The 24,231-nt window shown below is 37.5% G+C and overlaps 1 protein-coding gene across 1 annotated transcript; it reads left to right on the forward strand.

Annotated features, from left to right (window-relative positions):
• Nucleotides 1–1,294: 1,294 nt before the first annotated feature.
• On the forward strand, nucleotides 1,295–18,155 carry LOC121331073 (laminin subunit gamma-1-like). The gene is made up of 14 exons (XM_041278227.1): nucleotides 1,295–1,873; nucleotides 2,650–2,954; nucleotides 8,715–8,845; nucleotides 11,430–11,596; nucleotides 12,552–12,740; nucleotides 12,935–13,052; nucleotides 13,392–13,490; nucleotides 14,144–14,280; nucleotides 14,545–14,667; nucleotides 14,962–15,151; nucleotides 15,311–15,423; nucleotides 15,945–16,166; nucleotides 16,501–16,689; nucleotides 16,892–18,155. Exons 1-14 carry the CDS (start codon nucleotides 1,501–1,503, stop codon nucleotides 17,038–17,040), a joined length of 2,505 nt encoding a protein of 834 aa, XP_041134161.1. The 5' UTR covers nucleotides 1,295–1,500; the 3' UTR covers nucleotides 17,041–18,155.
• The last annotated feature ends 6,076 nt before the right edge of the window (nucleotides 18,156–24,231 follow it).

A 24,231-nucleotide genomic window follows, 5' to 3' on the forward strand; every position in this document is an offset into this window, starting at 1 on the left:
ATGCTTCATGGTGAGTACAGTCCCTTCATCGTCAATTTATATTATATATATATATATATATATATATATATATATATATATATATATATATATATATATATATATATATATATATATATATATATATATATATATATATAGAGAGAGAGAGAGAGAGAGAGAGAGAGAGAGAGAGAGAGAGAGAGAGATATGTAGTTAGAAGTTTACAAATTCCAATGGAAATGTATAATTTCTCAAAAAATAATTTCAGGAAAAAAAAATTGTAGCAAATGATTTGCTTTTGTGGATGAGGAAAAAAAAGTTATAAGAAATAGCTGTCTACAATTATTTATTTCAGACTTTATTTTATTTTATTTTGCAAAACTCCAAAAATGCTAATTCAAAAGTATTCATACCCGTTTGATGCTATGATAATATTGTCTACAAGGTGGTAGAAATTTAAATATGATAATGCAGGACTTAATTCTAGAAAAATCCAGAAAATGTTGGATTGTAGGTGAACATTCTTAGGAAGTATAAAAGGGTTAGGCATAGGATGATTGCTGTCATTACCAGTAAGTCAATATGAAACAAGTAAAGAACTATTTATTGTCATAAAGCTGGAGGAGGATACAAGAAGATTTCCAAGCATTTGCGTATCCCAAGTTCAACTATTGTTGAACTGTGTGGACTTTTCAACTGTGTGGAAAATATAACTACATGTCATATTTTCAGGAAGTCAAAACGTTTAACATATTTTTTCTGTTAAGCAAAACGTGCAAAATAAAGGATGTTTTTATTATTATTATTATTATTATTATTATTATTATTATTATTATTATTATTATTATTATTTAAAGTTACCCATCGACTTCACATGTCAGGAGGAGTATAAGTTTTGCTTGCAGTGAGGTAGTGGAAAGCAGATTTCAACAGAGTTGAGTGTTCAATGTGATTATTTTAAAAGGAAACCACTAATATTACAGTCATAGCACAGCTAGTTTGATTGCCTATTCTCCAACAAAGCACGATAATTACAAAACAAAACAGAGGGAGCTCTGACCAAAAAAAAAAAAAAAAAAAAAAAAACAGTGTACACAAACAGATACTCTATGAATATATAGTTAGGTAAAACAAAAATCAGCCGTGATATAAACCATGATCCAACTTAAAAAGAATATATGGGGCAAGAAAGTTAAAGTTGCCCTTTTAAGAGTCGGTGGACCTTCCAAACGTTTTTTTGTGGTGGAAGTTGTTTGTTTGACTTGTGCACTGCCAGGGTGTTGTCTGCTACTTTTTCTTTCCAACTGTTCCATGGAGCTGCTGCTATTGAACGAGCACTGACTGAGAGATAGAGGGAAGATAACTACAGGAGGAGGAGGAAGCGCATTGAGGGGCTTCCGTACACTGACTTAGTTTTTTTTTTAAAAGAAAGTTAAGAACTCCCAAAAGGGAGTTGGATTTTTTTTCTTAAAGCACTGGCTTTACATTTTTTAGCTTATTAATATATTTTTTTAAAACATGCATTGGGTAGCTCGCATTTTAACTGCATTGACTTGTTTGGCTGCGTGCAGCTATGGTGCTATGGATGAATGTGTGGACGACTCAAACAGACCCCAACGCTATATGCCGGAGTTTGTGAACGCCGCTTTCAATGTGACTGTGGTGGCCACCAACACTTGCGGGCAACCGCAAGAAGAGTACTGCGTACAAACCGGGGTAACGGGAGTCACCAAGACCTGCCATATATGCGATGCCAGGGACCCTCGGCTACACCACAGCGCAGTCTACCTCACTGATTACAACAACCAAGCAGACACCACCTGGTGGCAAAGTCAGACCATGATAGCTGGCATCCAGTACCCCAATTCCATCAACCTAACCCTACACCTTGGTAAGTCGTGTCGTTCTTTTTACTCTTATTATTTTAAAGACTGCTTAAAATGCTAGACACCCCCCCACTATACCCAATGCCCCATTTGCAACCAAACGGTTGACCTGAAACCTTGAGAACGTTGTGAACTAACCTAAACCTTGAGAACTAAAACCTTGAGAATGTTGTGAACTAACCTAAACCTTGAGAACTAACATGCATTGTGATTTAAAAAAAAAAAAAAAAAAAAAAAAAAATTAAAACTGGCATCTATATTATCCTTTTTATATTTGAGTTTTTGTTTGTGTTCCTCCAAAGATAATTTGCCTTTTGAAGTTGAATATGAAAAGCTGTTGATTGACTACACCTGCTTAAGTGAGAAATTTAATTGATACATTTGCATATGTCACTTGTGAAAAGCCTATTCCTCCCCCCAGAGTTGATCAATTACAATGTTACCTTTTTTTGTCCTGATTTCAAAAGGTGTTAAAAAAAAAAAAAAAAAAAAAAAAGTAAATAAAAAGGTCAGAAGTACTGCAGGATATGTCTACTGGGCATTAATGGCAGTTACATGTTTAAAAGGGTGTAAAGCAAGTACCATAATTAGCTTGACCTGAAGTTGGCTGGACTTTTTTTCTTTGGGAAAGGAGGAAATATCTGGCTGTTTCATGACAATGGCCAGGCCTAAAATTGTATGCAGTACCTTGACAAAGGACCGAAGAAGTGTTGTGTGTATGTGTGTGTGTGTGTGTGTTTTTTAATTTTTTTAACATGATTTTTTTTACCTTTCTTTTCAGGCAAAGCTTTTGACATCACATATGTACGGCTCAAGTTCCACACCAGTCGACCAGAGAGTTTTGCCATCTACAAGCGCACCAGTGAGGATGGCCCCTGGGTACCCTACCAGTACTACAGTGGCTCCTGTGAGAAAACTTACCAGAAGCTAAACCGAGGCTTCATCCGGACCGGTGAGGACGAGCAGCAGGCGCTCTGCACTGAAGAGTTCAGCGACATCTCTCCTCTCACCGGGGGGAATGTGGCCTTCTCCACACTCGAGGGACGGCCCAGTGCCTACAACTTTGACAGCAACCCTGTTCTACAGGTTAGGAAGAATGTTTGTAACTAGGATCTTAAATTGGAGAGCTGGTGGGATAGTCTGTTTATATATATATATATATATATATATATATATATATATATATATATATATATATATATATATATATATATATATATATATATATATTAGTGCCTTGCAAAAGTATTCAGACCCCTGACCAATTCCTGTCATATTACTGAATTACATATGGTACATTGAAATTTTGTTCTGTTCGATATTTTATTTTAAAACACTGAAACTCAAAATCAATTATTGTAAGGTGACATTGGTTTTATGTTGGGAAATATTTTTAAGAAAAATAAAAAACTGAAATATCTTGCTTGCATAAGTATTCAACCCCAACACATTAATATTTGGTAGAGCCACCCTTCACTGCAATAACAGCTTTAAGTCTTTTGGGGTAAGTATGTACCAGCTTTGCACACAGTGTCAGAATGATTTTGGCAGTTGATTCCCCATGTTCTACCTTACCTTGATGGGACCACACATGATGATGGTTCATTCTTCATCAACGTGCTTTCAGATGGTACTTTTTGAGTAACGGCTTCTTTCTTGCCACCCTCCCATACAGGCCAGTGTTATGCAGAGCTCTTGATATAGTTGACTGGTGCAGGTGTTTATCCAGAAAATGTGACAGCAACTTTAATGGTTCACAGGTGGAGGCCAATGGTAAGGTAACTGTGTCCTCGTTAGGGCAATTTCTTTCATCAGTGCAAACTGGGAGCTTCCACGGCACAGGGGTTGAATACTGATGCAAGCAAGATATTTCGGTTTTTTATTTTTCTTAAAAATATTTCCCAACATAAAACCAATGTCACCTTACAATAATTGATTCAGAGTTTCAGTGTTTAAAAATAAAATATCGAACAGAACGAAATTTCAATGTACCATTTGTAATTTGGTAATATGAGAGAATTGGTCAGGGGTCTGAATACTTTTGCAAGGCACTGTGTGTGTATATATATATATATATATATATATATATATATATATATATATATATATATATATATATATATATATATATATATATATGTATAAATTAGCATTGTTTTCACATGCATAAAAGTGCATATGTACAGTTTCTGAGTTGTAAATGTACTATGCACCTCATTGTAAAATAGTTTTACTATTTACTATACAGAGATTTGCTGTGCTCTTCCTACAGAATATCATATAAAGCTCTAATTTACCACATACTGTATGAGTGATAGCTTTAAGATGCCCTTTTATTTAAAGTTGATAAGTACTGTAGTTGTTTCTGTCTTCTCAAAATTGAAAATCTATTACTTTACTGCATTTCTTGTATTGCTTATTCCTGTGTAAGGAGGGATCATTGAGACGATATTTCATTGTAGCAGCTTTCAGACAATACTGTCGCTGATTCACTCAAGTGGGCTTAATAGGGAAGTGGCCAAAATCTGGTGAAGAGCAGAAAACAACACACCTTATACATATTTTCACTGCCTTGTGTTCTTTTGAAGTTTGTACCCACACTGGTTAATTAGATAATCCAATTAAGTATGCAACCAGTTATTTCTGTATTATACAAACATGCCCTACTGCTTTGCATCATTGTGCTTTCAAGTTATATTTTCTACAGCTGCTTGTTCTTTGAGAACCTGAGTTCAGACTTGCTTGATGTTTTTCTTTGTCTGCTCCTATCTGAGTATTGTTTAGTGTTCTGATCATGGAATCCTTCAAGTTAGTTGTGGCTTTGGTGATGGGTGAGACAACAGATACATATAGGGTCTGACTAGTTCTCCAGCAGTTTTCACAAAGGAGACAGTTGGTGACCCCAGACAAGTTCTGGAGTGGTAGATTCTGAGATTCACAACAGCTGTGCTAGACCAAGTACGTCTAGACCAAGTTTTATCACAAGACCGCCTCAGTGACTTGTGCTAACATCCACGGGCCTGAGACCAGGTTTAAGAGAGAAGAAATTTGGCTGTGAAACATGTTATTTGCTTTCCTGAGACCACAAAAACATACAAAATATTAGACCAATTTTGAACATTCAGTATTGTGAACGTCTGTAACTGAGGGAAAAATGTTCGGAAATTAATATTGAACAAAAGAACCAAGGGGTCTAAAGAAGTTCTCAGCAAGTTTCTTCACAATAAGATGAGCAGTTCTATTGATTTTATACAAAACTCTTCACTGATGAATGTTTTGAGGTGTGTTTCTAGGTCAATTGGGATCACATATGGTAGATCATGCCTATTTTAACCCTATTGTACCCCCATGTCAGACTGAGGGGAAAAAGCATAGTTCTTTGGTGGAGAATGAAGTAGACACTGGCAGTTAAATTTCATGCTCCTCTTACAAAGAGAGTTCTTTTGATCTCCACCAAGCAGATGGAATCATATTTAAAAGGCCAGCACATCATAACTCCGGGCCTCTATGCAATGTACTAGGTTTTCATAGAGGAATGTCTAAGTTATCTCCTGCATCTGTTTGACCTCCTGGCCCAGAGGTAAATGCTCTGCTCTGGGCCATAAATAAAAAAAAAAAAAAGATTAAAAGTTACAGGAATAACATGAAACATAAAGGCTGATGTTTGTTTTCACTCCAACGACACTCTTCGTTAGTACTTATAAAAAACGAAGCTCATTAAACGTGAAAAAATATTAATATTTGAACTGAAATGTTAAACAAAGCAATTGTTTGGATTTTTTCCCTTGACTTCTGCAACGCCAATGATTTGACAAGCAGTTTCAAAGCAACTAATGAGCATTTTCCCTGCTGAAGGTTTGCATCTGCAGAGCATACAATATAGCTAGTGATCTAAAGACAAAACAAAGCACCAATTATTAAGACCATGTAATATCTGTATAGTCAAGAACTGCAACTCCATGCAGTGGGAAAAGGAGCCAGTGCAGTGCAGATTTAATTGTTTTGATCCCTTGTACAGTAGTACTGTAAGTGTAAAGGAGTTTATTTGAATGCCCTCACAAAAAAAAAGTTAATTTGAAGTATGCAATGCTTCTGCTCCAATTTAAAATTAGCCTAGCAGCCAGATACCTTCTTGCTCGTCTTTCTCCAGTTGCACTTCGCTATTTATACCAAACCCTGATCCCTATCTGGAATGAATACTTTCATGAGGAATTTGATGGCCCGGATGCTCTGAGCACTGTTGTGAGATTGGGGTGTTGTTCTTTTTCATGGAACCTGTAATAGTAACTTGGTGTAGGTGCACTGGATTTAGAAGAAACTGAACATGACAAAAAAAAAAAAAAAATCTGTGATTTTCTGACCCAGGGCGTCACCCATTTTCATTGTGGCTCTCAAGTGTGATGCCGATTGAAAGAGGTGAGTGGGAAGCACACAGTACATAATCTGAACATCTGTTGTTGTGAAACCTTTTGTAATTTGCAAATACTTGGCATCCAAGATTCCATTCAAAAGCCCAAAATCCACAACCAGTGCCTTGCGAAAAACATGAATGTTTGTAACAAGAGCCAGCATCTGGTGCTGGCCTTGTCTAATCAACCCATAAGACTGCCCCGTCACTCACACCTGCATGATGACATGACTGTGAGTGCAGCTGTGGGATTGGACATGGTTGTTCTGTCCACAGCTGGCAGGTTAGAAGCCACATCACTGAGAACAACCAATAATCTTCAATTAAAACTCCATGAGAAGTGGTGAGGGTTTGAAGAGAAGGTTTAAAAAGACTACAAGTTACATGAGCAAGCATGTGTTTCGGGGGTGATGATTTTTTCCATTGGGATGTCATCCGATGTCTTTGAGGGCTCAAGTTGCATAGTGAGAAGGTCTCCGAATTTATAATACAAATGGACGATATGCAAGCCCTGGAGTGTTTCGTTGGTTGATGAAAAACCAGGTTTGTTTTTCATATATGTTACGGAACCATTTTCAAGCTCCTTTCTCTCTCTGTGCTGTAAAAGGATGCCTTTGGTCTGAGCAAGTATTTCCTCTAGGTGCCCTGGGGTAATTAGACCACAGATGGTCTGTTTATAAAGTTGATGACTTGGGAAAGATTTTTTTGGAAAAGCGGCAGTGCTGGTATTAAATAAAAACAAGCCACTGGAAAAAAGGCTTTATAAAAGCTGGCATGGGCTTGGGGTAGCTGGTTCGAGTAATTGTCCCAAATAAAATTAAGAAAAAAAATTAAAATAAAATAAAAAGCGTTGCACTTGTCACTGCCTTAAAGCCAAATTGCTATTGTCTGCTTAAATCTTAATTGCTAATGCAGTGGAACACAATTCACAAATTTGAGGGGTGGATCATTTTGCAGCAGAGTCCTGAAATGATTTCTTGCTTGCCAGGGATCCTTTACTGTAATGGAAAGATGCTGCAGGGATAAAGTATAAAAAACCTTAGAGCCCTTTGTTGGTTGAGTAGATGAGCGCGCCAGATCAGTGTTTTCCCATTTCCCTGATCTGCAATTCAGCCAGACGACCTGTGTGAATGCACCAATTGAACAATAGATTTTAATCAAGTTCAGATGGCTCTTGACTTGATAAACCCGCTCTGATTGCAAGCAGATGACAGTACTTAAGGGGCTTAATGAAAAGAACATGAACAAATGTTTGAGCCATGACTTTCACTTTCTGGTACTGTTGAGGAAAGGTGGATCGTTAAAATGTCCTCCATTTCCTTTTACACTTGAAAGCAACTGTGACCCTGCCAATACTACTTAGGAAATAAACACTCTGTGAATCTGGATGTGGTAGAATGTATCATTTACATATGCTTTCAGATCCACATGTATGCCTGATTTGTAGAGCTGGGAGCCTGTATTCTGTGTTTTGGAAATGTTTCTCCAGATGTCAGTAAATTCTCAGCTTGGTTAGTTGCAGTTGATTCCCCATGTTCTACCTTACCCTGATGGGACCACATATGATGATGGTTCATTCTTCATGCCCATGCTATCCTTAGCGTTGCCAAGTAACTACTCTAGAGCTTTATTTCTGTGTAAACCAGTCCAGAGACGAAACCGACATCAAAGCTGATCGATGATGGATAGAATCAAAGCTGCTTCACGTGCCATAGACCAGTCCTTCTGCCCGAGCTGCTTTATATAGTGCAATAAGCGTGACTAAAAATAAAGCCTTTTATAAATGTGTATGGCAACATATTGTGAACTAAACAACTGGTAGGAATAATTTGAGCAATTTGAAAGTTGTTAAAACAGTTATTTGTGTACAGCACAGGCTCAACAATTCAAGCATCATCTGTGGAATGCACGTACAAAGCCACAGTGAGTAATTATAAGCGTGTTCATTAAAGCAAGGCCTGTGTCAGCAGTTACACACTATATCTCGTAGTAAGCAGCATACTTTACATTGAACGTGAACACAACATACAACTGGGGCAAAACTGTGAAAGGGGTGGGCTTGTACTTATACATTTATATAAACTATACGCTAGCAGCACTTAAAAATAAACCTAATATTCTACCAGCTTATCGATTTTGTAATTTGTTTCAGGGCATCAATATTATGTGTTACTTTAAACATCAGTCCCATTGTTGCTGTATAATAAATAAATCATTCTTTTTTCTTTTGGTCAGGTGGAAGATGCCATGTTGTGTGTTTTTTTTTTTTTTTTTTAAAGCTGTGGACTGTAAATGTGTTCAATAGCCTTTTTTTGTTTTAATCCGTCATTTAAAGGAGTTAAGATTATACATTTTGTATATTAGAATTATTTAATTTGAAACAAAACTCTGGTGCTGACACTTTATGGAACTCTGTGTTTGTGTTTTTTCTCCTGTAGGATTGGGTAACAGCCACTGATATTCGGGTGACCTTAAACAGACTAAACACCTTTGGAGATGAAGTTTTCAACGACCCTAAAGTCCTAAAATCATATTACTATGCAATCTCCGACTTTGCAGTGGGCGGAAGGTGGGTCTCGCTCTCTCTCCAATTCTCTCTCATATATATATATATATATATATATATATATATATATATATATATATATATATATATATATATATATATATATGTGCAGTTTAAATAACGCTACACAATTACCAGGGTAAACTCACTAATAAACTTGGATTGTCCGTATAATTCTCTTACAACCCAAATCTATTTTAAAATCGGCTAGGGGTGGTGCACCAGAGCTTAGTCTCATGCACAATAGTATGGACAATATCCCTTATTTCATTCCACTCTCACCAGTAATACAGTTATCACAATCACAATAATTTCACGGTTTCAATCAAGCCTATTTCAGTAAAAAAACAGGATTTATAAACAATGCACACTGTTACATACATTGAATATCACGGCAGTGACCTGTTATATTTCTACTTGCTTTACTGTCTGTGAGATAAGGAAATGCCCTGGTTCCGATTACAAAAAAAACCAAACAAAGAAAATAACAAAAACATGCATTCAACCCAGCAATATGCAACAGTGCGATTAAACAAAAATAATTTATTTTCACAATGTTCGATTTGTTTTAAATCTAAAACCTTACTCACTGCGCAGTGTATTTCTTATAACTAAAATAGCAAACTAACTCAACACCCTTTTTGCAATAATTTTTTAGTCTGAATGTCCACTCAACCCAACGCAAACGTTGAGTTAACTTTACTGTTCAGTATCTGACTATACTGCGTCTGGAAACTATACATTATATGTAACTTAGATTCAAACGGTTCAGAGCGTAACATTCTCAATGTTTTCCATGCAGCGCCATCTTTTCTTCTCCTCTATGTAACACGCAAAACAATCCCATAACCCCTTGCCAAATATTGTTAGCACGACTTTATATTCTGTGTTCTGCTTAGAATCTAGACAACAGCAAAAACAGTTATCACTAGGCATAGTATCTAGGGACTGTGACAGGATAGCCGGGAGGACAAAGACTCAGAGACAGTAAACTGCAGTGAAATTACAGTATAATCGTAAATCTCGAAAAACTACTCACTTCTAAATCTTTTGTAGTCATTTTTGTATTACTTTAGTATCAATACATGTTAATTTGGATTCATATGTTGTTTTTTTCTGACTTTATGCAAACGAAAAGACACACATTTGCCCGTTTTCCCATTGGAAATAGTGATATTTTTAAATATCACTGTCCTGGTCACAAAAGCAAAGTTTGTGGGGAATAATAGCCATTTTCTATACTTTTGAGGCATAAGCAATTAGGAAATAACACTTACTACCCAGGAACAAAAAAAATATATATTTGTTACACGGTGTAGTCAACCAGAAATCCAGCTATGTCCAACCCATCATAGTTCCTGATTTCGTTTGGCAAAAAAACCCAAGAGCTGTTATTTCTGGGCTGAGTCTCCCTGTAAATGTTGTGCCAACTGGATGTACTTGCTTGCAAATTAGATCTTTCACTTTGATGTGTTGTCCAAAGCAAATGTAATTTGTATCAATCTGAAAGATGGGAGCACCATCATCACCGCGTCCTGCTAATGCTATCGTGGGAAGCTGGTTAGCTCAGAGTGATCACACAACAGGGATAACACTTGCTGTAGCTGCACCTGATCTGTGGATGTTACCTTTCAAAGTACCAATTCCTTTAAAAGGAAGTAAGCTGACCTTTCTGGACTTATTTATTTCATGCATGAACCTGCTCTTTAAGCGCTCTTAGCTGACTCATGGCTGAAACAAAATCGGCGTTGCTTGAGGCCATTTGATACCTTTGGGGCTGAATTGTTGGAATGCCAGGAAGCTAATGCCCTATCAGGGCCGTAAAGCCGGGCTGTTCTGTAATTTGCAATGATTGCTAATAAACACAAATCTTTTATACATTTCAGTGGTATATTGTAAAAAGACTAGGTACTAGGAATTCCTACAATTAATGAATTGACTACAAGACAAACATGGCATAATTTTGATCAGGGACATTTTTTAAATCTTTTTTTTGTAGATTTTTTGACTAAGGTTAGACTGTCATAAAAAGCTATGATGAAATGATCATCCTGTAGTTTTAATCTTCTTATATGGCAGTAAATCTTGTAGTCCCCGTGGTTTCCAGTTGATAATTACAATATACATACAAAAATAAATGTTTGGAAACTGGATGAGACATTTTACTGCCCAGCTTCTCCTGCTGTTCTGATAAGCATGCTCTCACTTTTTCCGTGCAAGAATGCCAAGGAACTCCTGAAACAATATAATGGGAGGAATCTACAAGTTCTGACTTGCTGTGGAGTCCTGTCAAAGTCTAAAAGAACAGGGAATGCCTCACGTGGATTGTTGGAATAGCATGGCTGCTGGGGCCAATAAGGTGTTTTAAAATATACACCAAGTCGTTCACAATGTCAGGGCACTACCATTGAAAAGAAAATGCAGTATTAAACGCACAACATTTTACAGCAATGTACAGTAGCATGCCTTTTTTTTATTATTACCTAGGCGTTCATTTCGGGTCATGTTTAAAAGTTAGATAACATGCTTCAATTTTAGTCCTTTTGGTATCCAATTGTGAGTCTAATGGCCTCTCTTTTTGCTGCAGGTGCAAGTGTAATGGTCACGCCAGTGAGTGTTTGAAGAATGAGTATGAGAAGATGGTGTGTAACTGCAAGCACAACACATTTGGCATGGACTGCGAAAAGTGTCTGCCTTTCTTCAACGACCGGCCGTGGAGGCGAGCCACCGCTGAGAACCCCAACGAGTGCCTGCGTAAGGCTGTGAACTTCATTATTTTAGGCTAGCCTTGTGATAGGAGTGGGCATAGAGCCAGACACATTGCTTTGTATGTGAGAGCGGATGTTTCTCAGTATCTCTGAGTTCCACCGTTGAGCCCACGCCAGTCTTGCTGGTAACGTCCACCACACAGCCAGTCTCTCGGGTGACCCAGAATCACTAAAAGTATACAAGAAACTTCACCTGTACCATTTTTAAAGCTAAAATTGTAGTATTTTTAAAATTTTATATTATTGTTATAAAAAGGTATCCTAAATAGAGAGAAATGCTGCCCAACCCGCCTTCGTTCTCCAGTGCATCATAACATTTTCATCTGCTTTGTAGGATTCAAGTCAGGACGCTGGCATGATGTAAATCTAGCACAAATTAAAAGATCACTTTTTCTACATTAGTTTTTTTTTTTTTTTAAATAACCAGTATTAGGGAATAACAAATAGATGGTTCCAAAGCGATTAAGTGGGAATGCAGAAATGATGGGACTCTCTTCAAATATTGAAATACATCCCAATTTTAACTGATTTCAATTTGGCAGGCATATTTTCAAGTACAGTATATATTTCCAAAAATCTGTACATCAGCTGTGAGTAACTTGCAAGCTGTAAAAAGATGTTTTCTCATGGAGCACAACAGCTGGACAGCTTTCTTGCTGTCAACACTGCATATTGTTTTGCACACCAACATATGAAATTGACTAGGAATCTTCATCTAGGCCAGGGGCAGTCCATATGGCAGTGTAGGCCAGCCAGAGAGAAAGATGGGGCATTTCTCCTTCCTGACCTGACCGGTCAGCTTCTGCTGAACTGCTGAATTGTATCGGGGAAATACCTACCCCAGTGAAATAAATCTGTCCTCCTTTCCACATAGTCATAAAAATATAAACCTGGATATTTTTAATGTTATATTTAAAAAAAAGATAAAATATTTCTTGCAGCATGCAACTGTAATGGCAAGTCTCGGGAGTGTTACTATGACTCTGAGCTGTACCGCGCTACAGGACATGGTGGACACTGCTTAAACTGTGATGACAACACTGATGGCCCCAACTGCGAGCGCTGCCGAGATAACTACTACCGACTGGGGGCCGACGGTCACTGTCTACCCTGTATCTGCAATTCAGTGGGTACGTGTGCGCCAGGGTTGTGGGTTGATTTTATAGATCCCTTGCATTCTTTTTTTATTTTATTTATTTGCTTACTTTAAATCATTGTCCAAGAATCTGTCTGAGAGGCAATGGTTAAATTGTTTCATATTGGATTCTGGATAAAGATCAGTTACTGGATCGCTAACTCCTGGGTATTGGTTCCTTCTCTCTAGGATCCCTGAGCACTCAGTGTGATAATTATGGGCGCTGCAGCTGCAAACCAGGTGTGATCGGTGAGAAGTGTGATCGCTGTCAGCCTGGATACCACTCGCTCACAGAGGCCGGGTGCAGGTACAAAAGTCATTGACATGGATTGTAGGCTAGCTATGCTGGCAAAACTGGATGTACAACATTTAAAATGGCAAGCCAAAATATTGGCTGATACTCACCATACACTAACCTCTCTAACTCAGGCACACCTCCACAGTGTATATTGTTTCAAATCAAGTGCTGGTGGAATTTAAATAGGACTTTGTCTTCGTGGGGTTATGTGTGGTGAATTGAGTTCAGTTAAAGTAAACTAGTGTTGGAGCTTGTGGTGCTCCCCTTTTGCGTGGACATGACGTCTGTTGCTACAGGCGCTTTTTGGCATTTGTGGTTAACCTTTGACCCTGTACCTCTTTTTTTCAGACCATGCCAGTGCACCCCTGCAGGAAGCACACAGGATTGTGATGTTCAGACTGGCCAATGCCAGTGCAAAGAAAATGTTGAGGGTTTCAATTGTGACAGGTACTTTTTATCTTCAAAAGAAAAAAAATACAAGCTTTCTTTTAACAGATGATGAAATAAGGGAGCACTGCACATTGTTAATTGGCCTGTTGTGTTGGTCATCTTATTAGTCATTCAGAAATTTTATCTATTGAAGGTCCTTGTTAGACATTAAGAGGTTTTTTTTGTATGGAATGATAGGTGGTAGACCTCATAAGATGCACATGCAAACGGTTTCTTACATGTTGGACTGAAGACAGCACACAGTCCATCAATGTGGAGGAGAGCATTGCTTTCAAATGTATTCTTAGCCTTCTAGGGGCTGCTGGATAATGCTGTGGACTCCTGGCTAACTCCTGTGTTCTTGTGTTATGACCCTTTTAAATGTCTCTACCCCCTGCTTCAAAGAACATATTTTAGACACACATCTGGTTATTTGTAGCTCTGTGGGTGATTCAGAACCACTCAAGAGTCTGTATTGCTCAAATTCCCATTCTGTGTGTCACATTACACTTTATTATTTCATGCTGTTTACCTTGGAGTTAAAAGACCCAGTCTAGCAGTGCTCCAGTGAAAAGTAGGAAAACATTTTTAATTAGAATTAACTGTCTGCCTGACTCTGACTGTCTACTGATCTGATGGGCAGATAGTTTCATTTCTAATGTGTCTTTCAGGTGCAAACTTGGATATTTCCACCTGGACCCAGTGAACCCCAGAGGCTGCACAGCCTGCTTCTGTTTCACGCACTCTGCAGTCTGTGACAGCGGGGATGGCTACAGCATTAACACAATCACAGCCACCTTTGATAGAGGTACCTTCTTTAAAAATAAATAAATAAATAAATAAATAGTCTGATACGCCTGTGAGTTTTTTTTAAAGGTTTGTGTGAAGAACGTACCAACCAGAATACAAAAGACTGCATTCTGCTGAAAAGTGGAAACTGACAATTGGAGACTGTTTCTGATATGGTCATGGGTAGGAAAAACAACATACTATGGTTGCATAGCTGCTAAACACAGGTGTGTCTTTGAGTATACAAGAATGTTTTATACTCAATTTCTGTATATATTTGCAGATGCTGAAGGCTGGCGGGGAGAGCAGCGTGATGGCACAGAGGCCCTGGTCCAATGGTCCCCCAACAGCCATGAGATCTCCTTGATATCAGAAGATTACTTCCCTATCTACTTTGTTGCTCCAGGTAAATCAGTAACAGGGGATCCCAGCACAGCCTCGCATTGCTAGGCTTGGTTTGTGGTGTGCATACAAGCCTCTTCACCTCCTACCATTATTCACATTGGTAGACTGTGCTTTTTGGTCCAGATCCGAATATTATGCATCTGCTTCTCCAGCTCTAATACATATCAATGGAGGTCTGCATTAGGGAGTGCAGTTTGAAAAAAGTATACAGGTTGATATAACACTGAGAGCTGTTAGATCTGTTGGGGATGAAAAGGTGATGTTTTTATAAGCTAAACCTCTTTTTATCTTGCAGAGAAATTCCTGGGAAACCAGATGCTGAGCTATGGGCAGAACATTTCTTTCAGTTTCCGTGTGGACCGCCGTGACACGCGCCTGTCTGCTGAGGACGTGGTGCTGGAGGGGGCGGGGTTGCGGGTTGCTGTGCCCCTCATCGCCCAGGGAAATGCCTACCCCAGTGAAAACAAGCAGACCTATGTCTTCAGGTGGGTCAAGCAAACTGCATGAGTGCTCTGGGCTGGTCGCAGGACTGGCGCGTATAACCAGGATATATACAGATAGAAGACACAGTATAAAAACAAGAGCAAGTCTTTTCCAGGAGAATGTTTCTTCGCATCAAAAATTGCATTCTTTACTCCCCAAAGGCTGCACGATGCCACTGACTATCCTTGGAGGCCCAGCCTTGGTCATGCTGATTTCCAGAAGCTGCTTCACAACCTGACTGCAGTCAAGATCCGCGGCACTTACAGTGAGAAAAGTAAGTTCAAATGTCAGTGTCTTTATTTAACCAAGTGGGACCCACTGAGGATAGGTTCTCATTATCAGCAAAGACCTAGGCAGAAGGGTAGAGAGTAGTGAATTGTTTTTTTGAGTCTGGGTGTTAAAACCAGTGTCCTGTTTTGCTCACATTTTGGCCTTGAATAGGGATTGCTGAGGGCTCAGGTCCAGCTGTAGATTTGAATATAAGGTAAAAGAATAGCATCCTTAATGGTTGGCTCCAAATAGGCTGGCTGTATTCATAGAGCAAAATCATGCAGCTTTTTAATGCATATGACTTCAGTGCATCCAGTATGTTAATGCTGTATGCATGCTACATTGTGTGTGTGTGTGTGTTATATTTTGCTGTTTTGTAAGAGATCTGTTTCTTGATTAAACATTAGGCTCGGGTCTGCAGTGATAATCAGAAACTGGTATGTATGCTCAGTTTACACCGTGTCTGAGTGACAGTAAGGGTGAAATTACCTGTGGTTGCTCAGTTTCCTGTGTGCTGTGTTGCAGGTGCTGGTTACTTGGATGATGTCACATTGACAACTGCCCGTCGTGGTCCCGGAACCCCTGCCCACTGGGTGGAGAAGTGTACCTGCCCTACTGGTTACTTAGGCCAGTTCTGTGAGCAGTGCGCCCCTGGCTACAAGAGGGCCAACCCCAGCCTTAGATCATTCAGCTCCTGTGAGCCTTGTACCTGCCATGGACACAGCGACACATGTGACCCAGAATCTGGTAAGCAAGAAATACTGTGCCATGTTATACATGCATACTGATGCATTGCAGCGATGAATAATGCATACAAATTCCTATATCTTGGTACAGAGTTTCAAAGAAAGAAAGCTGTACAACTGTAGCCTTACTGTATTGTATAAGATGGGGAAGATGTAGTATTAGAAGATCAGTTTGTGTTTTTTGTAATAGTAGCATATATTTTGAAACTAGCTGACATTTACACTGCCTCCTTGTGGAATCCTTTTCTGATTTTACTTCTGGATCATTTTCAGATCATTGCAATCGGTTTTTGGGATACCCTTAAATTTGTGCTTCTTTTTGTTCCTGTTTTAAGGCAATTGCTACTGTAGAGATCACACTGATGGCCTCAACTGCGAGCGATGCAAGGATGGTTACTATGGAGACTCAACCATTGGGAACCCTACTGATTGCAAGCCCTGCCCCTGCCTGGGCGGATCCAGCTGTGCCGTCGTCCCAAAAACAAGAGAGGTTGTGTGTACCAACTGCCCCACTGGCACCACAGGTGAGATGCCACGTCATAGAATACACTGCCGTCTGCAGATAATAAAATGTGACTTGTATATTTATATTAAAATACATTGCAGTATTGTTTTCTTGGTTTCTTTAAGCATGTTGTATTAAGGACAACGTGCAAAAATATGGTATGTGTTGGTATTAAACACCAGCTGACAGTATATCCCACAATTTCCCACTTGTCTTTGAAGGCAAGCGATGTGAGTTGTGTGACGATGGCTACTACGGAGACCCCTTGGGTGAGAATGGCCCTATCCGAGCCTGTAGAGCGTGCCAGTGCAACAACAACACTGACCCCAGCGCTGTGGGCAACTGTGACCGGCAGACTGGGGAATGCTAATTTCTCACAACTCTCCTAATTGAAACCCTGTTCATTTCCAAAGAGTTGAGCTGGTTTCTCTTAATCTTTTTGATCAAGTAAACAAAATGAGAAACAAAGAATGTATGGCATCCAGTTGCAGACCTACATATTTGTATTTAGCTACATTATCTATGTCAAGCCATGGACAGTGGGCCAAAGTCTAATTAGTCTGTTATTAGATTTGTTATGTAATTGTGCAGATTTCACTTTAACTATGGTGTAAAAGTTTTGGCTGCTGACTGTTAATCTGTACAAAAAAAAAAAAAAAAAAAAAACGTCCTGGATTAAATCAATTTTGGAGGTGCAAAAGCCAGTATGAAACAGAGCTATGGCAGCGCCATTGACTTTGGTTTAATTCAGGCTTAATGGGGGATTGCATCAATCTGTACTCCACTGGGATAGGCCGCAGATAGAATTTGTATTAACATTTTACAGAGGAATTAACCTGGCTCGGATAAAACGCTTATGTTTTGGGGTAATTCCAGGATAATCATAGATATTAGGTGGTAGATTGAATCCAGGGGATTCCCTAGTGCTGTAAAATACGCTACAACAATCCAGCTGTGTGGCTTATCTCAACAGGTACAGGTTGATCAAATCCACCGTAAATATCTGTAAGGCATAAAATTTCATTTTGAGTACTTGAGTGAACTTTTTGTCTTTTGTTTTGTTTTTAATTTTTTAAAAATGATCCCTTTCCTTGTCTGATATTTGTTTAAATGCTGTTGTCAGCTTGTTGGAGGTATTTATTCAATCTGTAAATCAGCTGTTAACTTCCTTGATTCATGGCCTTATTTAGCCATTGCTTGAACATGAACTTGATGTAATATTTGCTTTACCTTTTATAATCAGGGCTGCACTCGGCCAAAGTCTTACTGAAATGAAACCTTTTTAGAACACCCTCTACTGTGCTTGTTTGCCTTAGTAACTAGCATCTATTTTCAATGTGCTGTGCATTGTATCGCAGTGAGGGCATTGTTTCACAGCAGAAAGTTGATTTATTTATCTTGTCTGTTATCACTGCAGCTGTCTTGGTGCCTGAATGACTGGATAAAACATAGATCTCCACTCTAAATAAAGGAGTCTAAAAATGACTTGAACGTTTGGTTATAAATAGCTGTTACCTGTCTCAGATTGTGTAGGGACGGACTGTTGTACAGAAGTAAATTGAAAGAACTTCTGGAAAATGTTGCCCGACAGCTGTAGAAATCAGGATTTAAATATTTGAGTGGTGGAGGTGGTGACAGGATATGTAGTTCAATAATAGTTCAAGTCAAGAAAAGTCAAATGTCCTTTAAATACCATAAGCTTCAAATAAAACAGTTTGATACATACACAGGTACATATAGAAAATTGTTATTCCAGGTCACCATCACTAAAGTAATTTGGTAGGTTTGGTATGAGTCACAGTCCACAACATTTTGATTCCTTCTCAGACTCCAGAAACTTGCACTACGTAAATACAAGATTTCTGTTTTGGGAGTTATTTCTTATTATTTCATATGAACAATACTTGAAGAAGATGACCTCACTCTTGTGATATATCAAAACTCAGAAGACCTACTTTAATTATTGTAATTGTATTTAAGATTGTATAAAGCATGTGGTATTAACATAATACCTCTCCTGCCCGCAGTACAATGTGTTACATAATTATATAGTATACAAAATTACCAGCTCTAGCTAGCATGTCCTTATTTTAACACAATGCCAATAGAAATCTGACATGTTTTTAGTTGTGCTTAAATACAGAGGGTATACAATGTTAGTATTTTTATACCACTGGTTGTTATAAATGCTATAACACACACTAGAAAAACGCTCACTTTGTGTGATATCTTGCACTCATAATTAACAATTCAAAGGGGTATTTTAAAACTTGATGAATGAATAAGTTTGCTCACTTGTATCACTGTCAATGTAAACCTGCTTTTATTTTGTAATTCAATGCTCTGTTTTGACCCGTTTTTTTTTTTTTTTATATTATTATGCGTAAAAATGGGATTCCAATTTAATAGTTCAATTTATTTCAGTTTTCGAGTTTTCAAAACCCCCTTGTAAGCAGGACAACTTACCTGAAAGATCTGTCAACACGTGTAAATACTTTTACATTTACAGGTTTTCTTCAGATATTACATACAATCGACCAGCATTCCACTGTGAACAGTAAAAACGCATGCTGTATTGTAGAGAAGCAATACAAATACCTGCTCAGACATGCTTACTAATAACATACTGTATCTGCATAATGGAAAGTTATTAGTCCCAGGTACTAGAAGCCAAGCACATTCCACACTCATCATTCGGTTCTTTGGCTTAGATTGTGCAGTGCAAAGAATATACAGGATTGTATTATAAAACATTGGTTTAAAGATGTTTAATGTAGGAGAACAATAGATACGTTCCTCTATCCCGTTTTAAAGGTTAAGCGCCTTGTTTGATTTAAGAAGGTTGAACTCTAACGTTCCGTGACATTGCTTAGCGCTGCTTTCCAGAATAAACATATTTTTCTCTTCCAGTGGACCTATGGAACCTAACCAGAGCTTTTGAGCAGCTGGTATTGATATAGGTCATTGTAAAATATGGGCTACTCGAAACCCACAGTGGTTTTGTCACTGTCGTGCGTAACACACAACTGAGAATACTATTGACATATTCTTTGCCACACGTTGAAATGCTGTGGGTTTATTAATGTTGTGTATTTAAAATATTTTCTTTGCTTGTTCCTGTTTAGACGGAAAGCAGTGGCCCAACAAATCCACACTGAGGTGGTATTAATGCTTTTACTTTGGCTAATAATTTTAGATCCATGATTAGTAAAAAGAAAATTAAAGGTATGTGAAAACTGAACTCAACAAGCTTATAAAAGCAATTCGGGAGTTGATTAAAAACTGGTGTTGTCTGTTATTAAATTCTGATATACACATGAACAGATGACACCCATGTAAGGATTTACAGATGCATTATATAAATATTTAACTACTGTTAATATCTATGTTTACATGAGCAAGGAATCTCTTAAAACTGAGGCTGAATGATCTGATAAGACCCCACTCTGACCTTTCAGAGCTACCTAATCATGACTAATCCCCAATTTAATTGGCTTCTCTCCCTTCTCTTAATTAACAACCCTTTAATTTAAACAGTTTGTGTTGATTACTTAAAGTAATTATACTCACACAATCCTAAACAAAGATGTCACTGACCTATTTCAGAAAACCATAGGATCATTGTGAATATTTTATATTGTAAATATCCCCAAAGCATGATCAATGGGTTCTTGAATTTATTATGCCCATATAGAATGAAGGTATTGGTGGCCATTAGGGATAAAGCAAAAAACAAAATGAGAACCAAAGAATGTATAATATCCAGTTTGTATTTAAATGTTTGTATTTAACTATGATAGCTAAGCCAAGTCAAGGACTGGTAAAACACACTGTAGGTAAACATTGTAAAGCCCAGAGAGGTATAGTAAATCATATTAATAAACATGGCAAACCAATTAATTAATAGTATAACCATGGTGAAAGCACAGGGAAGCTAAAAATGCTGTGAAATTTTGCTATGGCAAAATTTTATAAGGGCTGTTTGACATTTACTTTTACATGTTTTATATCATTAATGTAAAGCTGGTATTCTAACATTTAGCTTGAGCAACTAGTACTGGATTATACATTTTCAAAACATCTCCATATCTGCATTAAAGTAAAATGGATCTAAAAAATAAACACAAAATAGAAAGTGTGAAAATAGCAGAAATAGAGCATTATACAAAACACATATGATCTTAATCAGGATAGAAAAGTAATATTAGGTGAGAATTAACAATATGAACTTTACTCATAGAAACCATCTAGAAATGAGCCTTTTTAGGTTTATTTTTGACACGACCCAACAACAAATCTGGTTTACTTGTGTGAGAATACATGGAATGACTCACAATGTCATTTAAAACTGACTGCAGTCTGTCTGATATGCATCATCTTATTTCCAGTAGGGGGTTGGAGCTGTAGGGCCAAGGCACAGGGAGGTCAAGTGACTTGTCCCCAGTACCTTATTTCAGGACTGTAAAACGGTTTGTGGTTGGGTGAGTCTTTCCATCAGTAACTCCAATGTGTTGTGCTTATTTAAAAAAAAAAGACTCTCAGCAACACAATACAGTAATGCAATAAAGTCAACCAAAGTAGTCCCCTCCTGGAAGGTAGATTTCATCTTGCAAAGTATTTAATTGTGTTACATCTTTAAGCTCTCATCTTTCAATTTCATTGGTGAGTTATTAGTCTGTTGAAAAAAAGAAAAAGACCCACAACAGAAAACAGATGGGCAGTTCATGAGAGTGTAAACATCTGCGTGTCTAAAGAGTATTAACATTCAAGAGTCCGCTATTTCCTTAATTTCAGCGTCAAAGCAATCCAGTAATCTGTTGACTAGAACCCCCAGGTCCCAATTTAATAGGTCAATCTGCTGCTTGTGAAGTTCCTAGGTTAATTTACAATATTTTTTTTTTTACAATAGAATTATACAGTGCAATTTGGGTTTGTTTAGAACACTTTTATGACCAAGCACCCCTAGGCATTTTTCAATACTAAACCAAGGCGTGGTTAAGTACTTTGATGGAACAATGATCCATACTATATAATTGGGCTACCTGTTCAACAGAAGAATAATTTCTAGTAGTGTCTTTTGGGGACCTTTAACACATCACCAGAGATTCTTTCTTTCCTTCTTTCTTTCTTTCCACTATAACCAATGCACAGCTACTAATATGCGAATGAAAAGACATTCAAGTATTAATCAGCAGAATGTTAAAGCATACAAAATAATGCCAGACTTTTGTAATTTTTTCCTCAGCCAATGCTGTGCTGAAAGGGATCAATTCAACAGTGCAGTTTTTCAGGAAAAATAAAAGGGGATGGAGAATCTGTTCTTTCGCTTAGGTTTTGCATTACAACCGAGAAGGTATGTGAGAGCCCAGAGAATGACAGTTTTGTGAGGGTTCTCTGTCTGTTTCATTCACGCACTGCATCACTCCTGCACCTGCATCCACTCAGTCACTTTGTCACAGATCACATAAATATGCCTGTATTTATACTGAGCTAACAGTTAATTCATAAAGCCCTTCTTCAAAACAGATTTGTCATGGATTGTCAGCAGGAACAGTGTCTTTTACTGTGTTTTTCTAGGTAATCCAAATAAAAATGGTTCCACATTTGCATTGTTTATTGTATGTGTTTGTATTTTACCCAACAAGGTATAAACCAAGAGACAAGCAATCAGCTGGAACAGAACAGACGATTAAACTTAGAAATAAAGTCAAGTTTTGACTAATGCCAGTGTCAAGACTTTCAGTTGTACATCACAATTTACTATCAAATGTTTAGTACTGTATCTCATCAACTGCATCTGAAACACAGGGCTGCCTGTTTTATGTTCTCCCTGGTTTTGTGTACAATGGGGACCACCAATCAACAACTTGACTTTGTTCTTCAATTTGCTATCAAGTGTATTACATTCATCATCAGTCACTAGAGATAGTTGTGCATGAGTTCATAAAACATGTAAACTGCTGCATTCATTTGATTGAACTATATATATATATATAATATATATATATATATATATATATATATATATATATATATATATATATATATATATATATATAGTTGTGTTTGCAGTGGGCTAAGGAACGAAAACACTGGACACTGGAGGATTGGAAAAACATTGCCTGGTCTGATGAATCCCGGTTCCTGCTGTTTCATGCTGATGGGAGGACTAGGGCATGGAGAAAACCATACATCCATCATGCCATGTGTCAACATTGCAGGGGTGTGTTTTCATGGCACACATTGGGCCCCTTGATAAAAGTGGAGCAATGTTGGAATGCCACAGGATATCTGAACATCATTGCCAATCAGGTGCATCCCTTCATGTCAGCAGTTATATATATATATATATATATATATATATATATATATATATATATATATATATATAGAGGATAGAGAGAGAGAGAGAGAGAGAGAGAGAGAGAGAGATATGTAGTTAGAAGTTTACAAATTCCAATGGAAATGTATAATTTCTCAAAAAATAATTTCAGGAAAAAAAAATTGTAGCAAATGATTTGCTTTTGTGGATGAGGAAAAAAAAAAGTTATAAGAAATAGATGTCTACAATTATTTATTTCAGATTTTATTTTTTTTTTTTGCAAAACTCCAAAAATGCTAATTCAAAAGTATTCATACCCTTTGATGCTATGATAGTATTGTCTACAAGGTGCTAGAAATTTAAATATGATAATGCAGGACTTAATTCTAGAAAAATCCAGAAAATGTTGGATTGTAGGTGAACATTCTTAGAGAGTATAAAAGGGTTAGGCATAGGATGATTGCTGTCATTACCAATAAGTCAATATGGAAAAAAGTAAAGAGCTATTTATTGTCATAAAGCTGGAGGAGGATAAAGCATTTGGAGGAGGATACAAGAAGATTTCCAAGCATTTGCGTATCCCAAGTTCAACTATTGTTGAACTGTGTGGACTTTTCAACTGTGTGGAAAATATAACTACATGTCATATTTTCAGGAAGTCAAAACGTTTAACATATTTTTTCTGTTAAGCAAAACGCGCAAAATAAAAGATGTTTTTATTATTATTATTATTATTATTATTATTTATTATTATTATTATTATTATTATTACCCATCGACTTCACATGTCAGGAGGAGTATAAGTTTTGCTTGCAGTGAGGTAGTGGAAAGCAGATTTCAACAGAGTTGAGTGTTCAATGTGATTATTTTAAAAGGAAACCACTAATATTACAGTCATAGCACAGCTAGTTCGATTGCCTATTCTCCAACAAAGCACGATAATTACAAAACAAAACAGAGGGAGGTCTGACCAAAAAAAAAAAAAAAAAAAAAAAACAGCGTACACAAACAGATACTCTATGAATATATAGTTAGGTAAAACAAAAATCAGCTGTGATATAAACTATGATCCAACTTAAAAAGAATATATGGGGCAAGAAAGTTAAAGTTGCCCTTTTAAGAGTCGGTGGACCTTCCAAAAGTTTTTTTGCGGCGGAAGTTGTTTGTTTGACTTGCGCACTGCGAGGGTGTTGTCTGCTACTTTCTCTTTCCAACTGTTCCCTGGAGCTGCTGCTATTG

Source organism: Polyodon spathula, chromosome 18 (genome assembly GCF_017654505.1).
Source record: "Polyodon spathula isolate WHYD16114869_AA chromosome 18, ASM1765450v1, whole genome shotgun sequence".
NCBI classification, from domain to species: domain Eukaryota; kingdom Metazoa; phylum Chordata; class Actinopteri; order Acipenseriformes; family Polyodontidae; genus Polyodon; species Polyodon spathula.